The 11332-nt window shown below is 39.7% G+C and overlaps 1 protein-coding gene across 5 annotated transcripts in view; it reads right to left on the bottom strand.

Annotated features, from left to right (window-relative positions):
* Positions 1-1637: 1637 nt before the first annotated feature.
* qkia (QKI, KH domain containing, RNA binding a) overlaps positions 1638-11332 on the bottom strand; it is an 89799-nt gene continuing 80104 nt past the window's right edge. For 3 of the 5 annotated variants that reach the window (XM_004540406.4, XM_004540409.4, XM_004540408.4), the window contains exon 7: positions 8945-9791. In XM_004540406.4, the coding sequence (XP_004540463.1) occupies positions 9688-9791 (104 nt within the window). In that variant the 3' untranslated portion in view covers positions 8945-9687. Of the gene's footprint in view, positions 8485-8944; positions 9792-11332 lie in introns of those variants that run through there. The other 2 variants (XM_004540407.4, XM_076877543.1) reach the window with 1 other exon arrangement.

The raw sequence follows: 11332 nt of genomic DNA, 5'->3' as shown, positions 1-11332 counted from the left end.
GTGCGCTAAGAAAATATCTTCCACACCATTAGGAGCCTGAACCGAGGCAGGATGGATCCACAAATTCGGGTCCTACGATCGAGTCCAGACAACATTTTTCTAGTCTTTGATTATCAACGTTTGGTGAGCCTGACCAAACTGTAGCCTCACTTTCCGGTTCTTACCTGATAGGTGGCACCCGGTGTGGCCTTCTGTGCGGTAGCCCATCTGCTTTAAGGCTTATTTAAGGCTGTTGCGCGTTCAGAGATGTTCAAGATATGTTTGTGGCTCACATTTTATTTTTCTCTGTAAACCCTAGAAATGATTGTGTGTGTCAGGCACCAACTGCCACGTAAACTCACTTAAATCACAGTTCTTCATCATGTGGACACTTGAATCCCATGTGATTGGCTGGTTAGGTGTACCTAGTAAAGTGGCCTGTGCATGAGCACTAAAACAGGCATATTGTTCACAGAGTTGGGCTCAGCTGCAGACTGGCTAAATCTCATTTAGCATGTGGCATTTCAGTGCCTGCAGTTCTGCATACATGTGGCAACTCCTCATGCTGTATCTGATTTAATGAGATACCTGCGGTCAGTGTTGACGCCTGGTGCTTTTTGTGCAGGAGGTCCTTGTTGCTGCTCTCCCCACCACAGAGCCATCCCATCAAATATAAATGACTGCAGACAGAAATATTAACCATCTTCCTTGGATTAAAGTGCTACTGAGTGAAAACCAGATAAACGTCTTGCACAATTAAAACAGTAAAAACTCCAACAGGTCAGAAAATACCCTACTGATTACAACCTCCTCCCCTTTCCTTTTATAGCTGTTAAGAAGGTTAAGTGGCCTCCAGGACTCCAAGTAAAACATTATGTTTAAAATGGAAAACATAAAACTCAAAGATCAATTCGTGTATGGCAGCAGAGGCGTGACGTATTAAATTTTAAACACACCGGTAAGATAATCTAACCCCTTGCAGTCTTGAAAGCATTGGCAGACGCACGCGTGACATTTAATGAGTGAAACACAGCTATTTATAGGAAGCGAGTATGTAAACACTGCATGCTGCTCATTCAGTACGACACGCAGCCTTTTAGCGAGCGGTCGACCTCGTGATGAGTTCGCCGTGTGCAGCAATGACAAGATGACACATCACTCCGCATCGTCAGCCTTTATTAAAACAGATCCGCCTCTAAATAGTATCACTGCTCAGTTTGCTGTAGAAGTGTCAACTTTTTAACCTGACGCCAGTATACTTGGTGTCACCTGTCACGCCTGATTACTAGCGGTCGAGAACGATTGACTGGACCAGACAGGAGTGAAGCGCGAGGATTTGGTGCAGCAGTAGTCAGCACAGATTTTAAAAGTCAGTGTGGATGCCGTCTCCAGAGAGAAAGCTTTAACTGTGTGACCCTCTTTGAAGGTCAGCATTTTACATTTTACCAACATCACACTCAAATCCAGCAGAGGGCTTGATCTCACTTTAAAGGCTTAGGTGAGTTATTTTTCCAGGATCTGAACCCTCACTTTTTTTTTTAAACTTCCTGTAAGTATAGCACACCTACCTACCTTTTCAACTCCCCAAAGTCACAGCAAATCCAAAGAAATGATGTTACCGATAAAAAGTGTGAAAAGGACGAGTCCAGGTAGAGCAGTCAGAGGGAAGCTTGTAAATATCGTTCTTTATTGCACACATGACATTTGTTCTCCTCATATTTATTCTTTTTTTTTTCCTCTTTTTTGGTGTGAGCAACAAAAACTGGCATTACATGTTTTACACCCTATTGAAAAATTCTCAGTCTAACCCCGTATAATAAAAAACAAGATAACACAAAACAAAATAAAGACTACTTCACATAAAAACTTACAACTCCACAAAAAAGGAAATCTCACAGATATTGCATCACTAAATGGATGAGAAACTTACAATATATCATACTAGTATTTTTTTTTAGGAAAAAAATTGTTTTATACTATTAAATGCATATTTTATATATATATATATATATATATATATATATATATATATATATATATATATATATATATATATATATCATTATTTTTTTTTAAAAGGAAGAAAAATCCAGTGGGGCGAATTTATTTCTGTATTTTGGTAGCATTTTTCTTTCAACCACCTGAGTGCTACATCGCTGAGACCAGTACTGATTGGTTAAACCTGCCATTTAACTCATTGGAGGAATGTTTGTTAAACAGAGGTGAAGAAGAAAAAGAGATTGACAGGTGAGAAGGTAGTTAGTAGATAAATCCACTGAATGTCCTGTGACAGATTTGGAAAAGACAGTGAGAACTCTGCCAGAGATGGCAGCAGTATGCAACCAGCAGCAGTTCACTGCATACTGTGGTCCGATTAGAAAGTTCTCAGTGGATCAAATCGAAAACAGGACCCATTAAGCCAAAGTTTAATGGTGGGAAACATCTGTGACCAAATTCCCCCCTCTTTTTTTGGTCAAATTTCCCAGTTTAAAGAAAAAAAACAAAAGAAAAAAAAATGTGCATTGTGCTTGGGTATTTAGTTTTGTGTGCTCAACAAGCCAAGAATAAAAACAGCAGCTTTTGGTGAGATAAAGGGAGGCAGAAAATTGGCACTTGAATGATAAAGTACAAAAATATATAATTTTCCAATCGAAGAAAGAAAAGGCACTTTTTAAACACAGCCGCGGTATTTTAGGCAGCGTTTGTAGTTTACTGTGCTTCAGACAAGAACTCCCACCGGCTCACTGTCTTTTTCATCAGCTCGTTTGTTGACGGGAGCCACTGAAAACCTCTCCGACATATAAAAAGGCAAGGCTTGTGACAGCTAGTGGACGGATGTTTAGCTCAAATTGCTCATTACGACACAGACAAGCCCATCGAAAAAAAAAAAAAAAAAAACCACATTAAAGGCCAATCCTAGATTAATAAATAAAAAGCTTATGTCTAACAATCAAAAATGCACAGCGAAAAAAATAAAATTACAATTTTTTGGCTTGCCTGTAATGTAATGTCTGCCTTTATTTGCTGGTGTATAAGCAGGTGTTAAAGGTTAAAGTAAAATAAAAACATGTTAATGTTAATTTTACAAGTCGAGAAATGTTAGTTTTGATGTTAGACACTTTAATTCTTGCTCTCCGCTCGCTGAGACAAGAAGAGAATTACAACAAGTTAAGGCCAAGTTGTTTTGGTTGCTGCAGATATTAAAAAGGAGGAAAAACCCCCCCCAAAATAATGATCTGGAGGCAACAACTCAGCGGGTTAAAGTAATAATCGGGATTAATGAAGTTAATCTTTTGCTTGTGTGTCAGTGTCAATACCTCGAGTAAAGAGTGGAGGGAGAGCTGAATAAAGAAAAAGGAGAAGAAAGCTCAATGAACCCCAGGACGAGTTTAATGTCAGCAGGAGGATGAAAAAACACGAAACAAAAAAGAAACCACACACACACTGGCAGTGTTTCAGACGAGGAAAATCCACCCTGGACAGAAAAAAGGTGATAAATACTAACAAGCTGAAAGCCATATCAGCATTCTTACACTGGAAGAAATAGTACGGTTGTTTTGATCCCAGAGCACTTCATATTGGCGTGGTGTACTGGTGTGTGTCTAAGCGTTATAGATGCTCCCAAATGGCCTAGTATTAGCCGTTATATCAATAAGCTGAATGGGGAGAAGTGTTCACCAAACAGGCAACAGCTGGTGATAACAGTAATGCTCCAATCCAGGCATAATAAGCCAGGGATGCAATAGAGGGAAAGTGGGGAAAAAAGAAAATAAAATACAGCTTTAGACGTTCACACGACTGCCATCTATAAATTTGCCCCCGCGCCCGAGTGTCTGTTGTAAATAACTCACTACATCTATAATGTGCAGTGATGAGATGTTCTGCTCTTCACATTCACAGTAAAATTAATCCCTTTGAGATGACTAATATGAGTATTTTTGCACAGCTTGCAATTAGTCCTGCACTAACTAATGGTTAGAGATAGTGTGTGTGTGTCTGTGTGTGTGTAGGGAGGAAATGGGAGTTTTATCTTCTGGGGATTAGGACGTTTTGACTTTGCGTGTGGAGATGTATTTGTTTTTTTAATCAGTGCGCGCCTCGTTGGAGAGAGAACAGCCGACCCAGAGGTTAACCCGTGACCTCGAGCAATGTGGGGCTTGTTGTTTCAGACAGGGCGACACTTCCTGCCGTCTCACGGAGGGGGCGGCGGAGGGTCAGTGACACAGGCGGATAGGACAACTAACAAAAAGTTGCTTCGGAGAGAGACGACAAGACATAGCAGCAGTGTTGGGTGCAAGTATGAAGAGACTTTTTTTTGTTGGTTTCTTTTTTTGTTGTCAGCACAGAGGTGAGAGCGCGTGAGCGGCAGTGAGGGACATTTATCAACTCGTGCAGTTTCCAGTTAGATCTGTGCGTGTGTGTAGTGTGGTTTTATGTAGAGCACACGCGTTCATGTAATGTGCGTTGTCAGTCAGTGGAAGTGGTGGCAGGACAACTGGTTTTAATCGTGTTAGTCCGTGAACCAGACCAGAGGTAATACATTCATGAAACTGGTTATAAACACAAGACAAAATATCAGCAAGTTAGTAAAATTCTTACTAAGAATGTTTTATTAAAATAAATGCCAAGAGGTTAATAAGAAAAAAATAACAGCATACACCATGAAAACTAAATGCAAGCATGTAAAAATACTCGTGACAAGGAAAAAAAATTAACTAATAAAGTAGCTAATGAGTTAAACAAGCTGGGAATCAGCAAGAAAACAAAACAAAACGTAACAGGGAAAAAGGCAACACTCCCCACAAGAGACAGTTTTCAAGATGTAAAAGAGATGAGGGGAGGGGGCGGGGGAGAAGGAGGAGAGAGGGTTGTTTAAGGGCGAGGGGGGTTGCAGTGGGTTTCATTTAAAAAAAAGAAGAAGAAGAAAAAAAAAAGCACTCAGAAACATGATTAATATACATATAAAATGAGATTAGAAAAATACATTATAAACCTGTAACAATGGCTGTTAATTACATTATCATACATGTAGTAGGCAGGCCAGAGAGAATACGGTAGGCATAAGAGTCAACCTTTCCCCTGATGGTCTTATCCAGCCTTTCACAATGACACAGCAAGTTGTAACATTGCAGAGGGAATTTTCTTAATACTGTCAAATGCCGAATAACCATCTCTTGCTCCACTTTAATATTGCATTTCAATTTAATAAAAATAATAACACTGAAAAAGAATATTTCATTGACCTTTCACTGTAACAGCGTGATGAAAGAGCTATGAATAGAGGGGGAAAAAAAACAACAAAAAAAACCAAAACCGCCAAGTGTTATATTGGATTTAAGAATTCCTCGATTTTAATATTATTTCACCTTCCAGCAATAAACTGTCAGTTATTTCAACAGCTGAGAACTGTTTGGCGGTGAAGCGGGCCTCGCTTGTTTCATTATTCCAACATTTCAGCTGTCCAATTTAAACCTCATGATTGTATTGATAGTTTGTTGTCAAGCTGACGCTGAGAGACGTGGACTGGATGCTTTCAGTTTGCAGCTGTTGAAACAAAAACAAACAGGCGTAGTGGGGACGACCCTCCCCACCTGCTGTTCGCTCTTCCATCCACTCCCTTGAACATCATGTATTTTTCTTAGCTCATAATAAAAACAAACAAACAAACTATAAAAAAGGAAAAAAAAAAAAAAAAAAAAAAAAAAAAAAAGTCCGGCAGACTACTGGGTCACGACTGGCAGTTCAATTTGTTCTAGGAAGTTAGTCAAAGTCACCAAAAATCAAGACAATATCTCATTTGATCGTTAGAATCGAAATAACAATAATAATAATTAAAAAAACAGAGAACACAATCTGCTCATACAGCAGAGTAAAGGGCCATCAGGTAAAAGGAAAAGAGAAAAAAAATCATTTCAGGAAGACAAAACCATGGCACATGTTTGTAGCTGGTCAAAACGACTGCTATTCTTTTTGCATAGAATAACTTCGGTAACGCCACGATACGGTGGCGGCTACCCTGCTCGACCTTTCAGAGCGTGTAACACCAGCCATTCCTCTCTGCGCCATCTTGGTGGGTGCTGGATATTATTGAACACAACTGGAATACTAGAAAACAGAAACCACTGTCGATAAGGCACTTTGATTTGATCTTTTTAAGCTCTCTAGGCGTCCGTCTCACTCTGATGCTCGCTAACTTTCCGAAGGGTCGTGACTGTTTTGGTCTTCCTTTTCCAATCATATTCAAGGTCAACAGCACTTCTCCCCCTCCCCTTCCCCACTTGGTCCCCCCCCATTTCCCCTATACGGTTTTAAACTTTTTTTCTTTATTTTTTTCTGATTTTGTAACTGCAAGTAAAGTATCAAAAGCTAAAATTGCCAAAAATAGATCTTATTTTTTCTCATCTCCAGCACCCTGTAAAATTATCTTTTTTTTTTGTTCTCTTCTGTATTTGAATATGCAATGACATATCTACATTTTTATATATTTATATATATATTTATATATATAAGACGTATGTATAAAGCAATTTGAACAGGCAGGCATGGCTTTCACATCCTATTTTTTTCTTGAGAGAGTTAAAAGATTGTGGGCTCAGAAGCTAGACTATGATCACAGGGAGGTGTGACACATTGTGGATGCGCTTTTGGATCGTTTACCTCGAGTTTAAAAAAAGAAAAAAGAAAAAGAAAAAAGAAATTTCATCAGTAAAAAAAACAAAACACAAAAATGCAAGTAGGCTCAGATTATGCCAACTGCACGATTCAACTCATGTAAAGTCTTCAAACTGGGGTTAAAACTTAAAATACATTTAAAAAGAATTAGTCAAACGTGGAGATGGAAAAAAATGGCAAAATAAAACATCTGTTTGGCAACGTGGCTGATGAAACAACTTAATATAGAATCCAGGTAACATGGCAAAAGCATTTATGTACAGAACTTCAAAGTGCCCCCCTCCCCCCTTTGCTGTCACTGTGTAACATGTTGATTTAGTGTTGATTAGCATCTCTTCACCTTAAAAGAAAACAGAGCAGTAATGGGTGAGAAATCATCTAAACTGACTGGCTGGCTGGCTGTTACAGCTGAAGGCAGGCACTAAAAATTCACACCCTTTTAAACTCTTAAAAATCACAAAGAGAGCCCTCTGTGAGACAGATGCATAACTGCAGATATATAATTCACTGGCAAACCCTTTGGCTAAATATGCACACTTAATACTTTTTTTTTGTCTTTGTGATCACAGCTCAGCTAACTCATTGAGATTTTTTTTTGTCAAAATACATCAGGCACTGTATAGTGGATGTAGTGTGGATGGGGGGGCAATTTCCCTCTCCCTCCCCCCGAAGCCTCAACACACCCTACTTTCATTGTAGTATTAATTAAAAACACACACAAAAACACACAAAGAACCATCAGCCCAAGTAGGGACCTTCCCATCTTGCCCTTCATCATTTCTTAAGCTTCTGCAGCCTGCTTTGAACATCAGTTGGCGTACTGCTTTAGAGCTAACCACCTCGCCTTGGTTTTGGCTGGTCAGGTTTAAGCAAAAGCTAATTAGTCAAATATGAACAACAGGGGAAAAAAAAAAGGACAAAATCAAGTGGAGAAAATGACTAAAAAAAAAAAAAAAGCATTAAAAACAGACAGGAGAAAAACAAAACACATAAATCATAAAAAGCTCCTTTAGCAATCATTTCAGCCATGCTTTTTAAAAAATTAAATAAAAACAAAGACAGAAAGCTGTTTAGAGGGCACACCCAGAATGTGTCAGCTCAAAAGTACATCTTAGAGCTCAACAACTGAACTACACGTGAAAATGACAGAAATTAAACAAGTTAATGTGAGTGTATGTTCTCTTTCCTTCTGTTTCTTTTTCTCTCCCCGTGGGTGGGTTTTGGGACAGGGTGGGAGCAGGTAGACGCTCTTATATCTATATTTTGAGGGAGGGGAGGAGGGGCTGTCAATCTGAGGGCCATTACTCTGAAACCAAATGGTTTGCGTCAAATAAATACTCAACTTTGATTCATACAAGTGAGGTCACCACATCAGAGTAATTAGAGGAAGGGGGGTGGGGTGTGTGGGGTGGGAGTCTTTATTGCTATGTAATTCAGTGCAGATTTATGAGTCATACCACAAACACGTCCACCCAGTGTGTGATTCATGAAGAAAAAGAAAGAGAAAGAATGGGAATCGAACTCAATGAACAAAGGGAAAAAAATATTTATGAATATCACACAACTTTGTTGGGTTTTCGTTGTGTTTCTGTGAAGATTCTGCGTTGGTTTCTACTTTTTTTCTCTCTTCTTTTTTTTTATTTTTATTGTCAGAATGTGTTAGGGTAACTGTACGGGCAGGCGCCTCTCTCTCTCTCTCTCTCTCACACTTGCGTCCGAGAGGCTAGCAAAAGGCAATTACCAGTTAACTGATCAGCAGGCAGGCTTGGGGCGGCTCGTCATTGGGTGAAGAGTTCAGAGGTCAGAAGGTCATGTGTTAGTTGCCGGTGGCGGCTAGGTGGTTAGAAACAAAAACAAAACAAACAGAAAAAAAAAGATAGAAAGGATATTAGTGTCAGCAAGAAGAGACTGGAATGACATCATTTTAACAATAAAATGAATGCAATCTCTTACGTCGCCCCCTGCTCTTAGTCCCCTGCCAACATGAGGTGAACCCAGCTAATCTCACTGCGATCATGGCGCCGCAACGGCATGATCCAAACTACTAAGCCCCACCCTGAATCAGGTAGCTTGGTGGTTTAAATAAAGCGCACATTGCCCCCAAAACCAAAAATAGAAGCAAAGAGAGGTCGAACAGACAAACAAAGTAACAAAAATCTAGTGTTTTAGTGTCGTTCGAGTTGGAATGCAAGCTCCAAACAGTGTGATTAGTGTTAAGGAGACTTAATAACTAGAGTTATGTGAAGCATAACTAAGACTAGTGTTATATGTGCAATGAATAGATGAATCGCTGTTTTCCGATTCGTTCTCTTTATTTAGCAGTATATTTTTATAGAATATAAATATACACAAAACCATAAATACATTTGATATAAAATGCTCAAATATAAAATGACAGTACCTCATGTACAACTGAAATATTAAAAATGTACTTTAGCTTTATTTCAATATATTTGCAATACACTGGAGAGAATGCAAGCTACCTCAGCTTATGTCTGTGCGTGCCTATCTTTCAGAGAAAAATCAAAAATAAATGTAAATTTCAAGGTGAAATGGGGCCTGGTAGCAGCACGGCCACTTGCCTTATGCCTGCTATGTCTTTACGATACAGTATAGAAATGAGTCTCCTTTTTCTCTGCTCCCTATGAGTCGAGGAGATAAATCATGTATGGGAACAAGCCTGCCCCATTTTAGGCTCTAATCTCACATCAGAGGAATGTCATTATACACTTTCAACACTGCCTGCAAAGTACTACCTGTCCTGGCTTCACAGCTGCAAAAACCCAAACCTTTCAACATCACTTTTGCCTGAGCTTTGACATATACACAGTCTGCACATACTGCATATGTTAAGTACTAAATGTAAACAAAATGTGCATACCACAATCAACCATTTAGCTGGCGTGTGGCGATACGGGGTAGGAAAGGTGGCAGGGGGACAGGAAAACAAAACAAAATGCAATACAGACAATGTAGAAATTCCCAACTAAGGCATCGAGGCATAATACAATAATCACTGAAATGCATAAGTCAACATCAAAGTGTAGCTAAGAGACTAAACTGACCTCTGTCAGCGGTCACAATCCTTTGGTAAGGATGGACCCGCGTGTCATGCCGTCTCACTTTAGTAGCCATTGCACCTAGATTGTAACAGGTCCACAGGGTTAGAAACCGTTCACTTTGAGGAGGGCAAAAACAGTCATTTGTACAGTGATAACATTCACATTTTAACCATTATAATGCTCGGATTACACAACAATACACAGAATAACATAATACAGATTATAGTACATATACACACAAGCACGTCTTCTTTTTTTCCTTTTACATGTAGAAAAAATGCAGTAGAAAAAAAATTATACAACTTTTTGGAGATTTACTTGGTATTTAAAAATTCATAACTTAAGTACTAAAATTCCACAGTGCTCAGAGTTATATATGTGGGTGGATGGGGTGGTAGGTAAAGGGTACAGGCTCCAGGGCTGTCTAGAAAAATAATGTGATTCTTCCTGTGGGATCCAAAAGGGGAACAGAGAGAAATTTGTCTCTTCATTTTGAAAGGTGGGGAAATCCAATACAGCTCTGATGGTAATTGAATAGTGCCAGACACCACCTGCCTCTCCCTCTCTCCTTCATTTTCTCTTTCCCTTTTCAACATTTCTCTCCAGGTCAATCTGCTCACTAGCGGCACAGGCTGTCATTTCCTTCCTATATTTGTCACAACTGATTTCTTTCTACTGCAGCGGTTGACACCGCCTCGTATGCATCACAAAAACTGTTTGTGTGCCACACTATGTTCAAGTATTACAAATTTCAGATGTGTGCATGGATTTAAAACAACAACAAAAAAAATGAAATAGAAAAACATTTCCCAGAGGAAGCGAGGACATGCGAAATAAGTTATAAAAAAAGATTTTCTTCTGGCATTATCAAGAGCAGATTTTTTTGGCCCATGACTACACAGCTAACTACACTACTCTGAAGTAGCAGATGGCCTGACATTTCTTTATTCTCAGAGAAGCCGTTGGTGGCTAGATACAGTAGCGCAGGAAACTGAGCCAAGTCTGTGAGTATGTGTGTGTGCGCGCGCGAGTATGAGAGGGAGCGTGTTCCACGGGGCCCTGTGTTGCTGAAAGCACCAATCGATAGTGTGAGTAAATAAAATGCACTAAGCTGGTGTAACCCTGCAAGTTAAAGAGAGAAAAGCCAGTCAGCTGCCCCTGTCTGTTCTACACATGACTCCCAGAGGCACCTCAAATACACAGGTCAGCTAAAACCACACTTGTGTCTGCTGCTGCCAAATGAATCTGTGAACATTAGTGAAGTGCAGTGTCAAATTAAATCTGGAAAGCGGCTAACAAAGGTTTCTCCTGCCTAACGCGGGAAACGGCTTTTCTTTTGTGTTAACTAGAGCCTTAATATAACATATGGGGACGGTACCAGGCCTAAACCTAGTTCTTTCTTCTTTGGTAGCAGATGAGCTGAGCTTAAAGCACCGTCGGGGATAAACACAACATATATTAGACCCCCCCTCCATATTGGACTTTTTTTCTGACACAAAAAGTAAGTGGAGCGTCAGGTGTTAGCACAGCGCTCCGGTTCAACGGGGCTAGAGCTAAGACAATGGAGAGAAGGAAAAAAGGGAGTGAGTGGGGGAATTTAATGAACATCCCCAGTGGGA

The sequence above is a fragment of the Maylandia zebra genome, linkage group LG19 (genome assembly GCF_041146795.1).
Source record: "Maylandia zebra isolate NMK-2024a linkage group LG19, Mzebra_GT3a, whole genome shotgun sequence".
NCBI classification, from domain to species: domain Eukaryota; kingdom Metazoa; phylum Chordata; class Actinopteri; order Cichliformes; family Cichlidae; genus Maylandia; species Maylandia zebra.
Note: the sequence above shows the minus strand (reverse complement) of the source record. Positions and strands in the feature narration are given on the sequence as shown.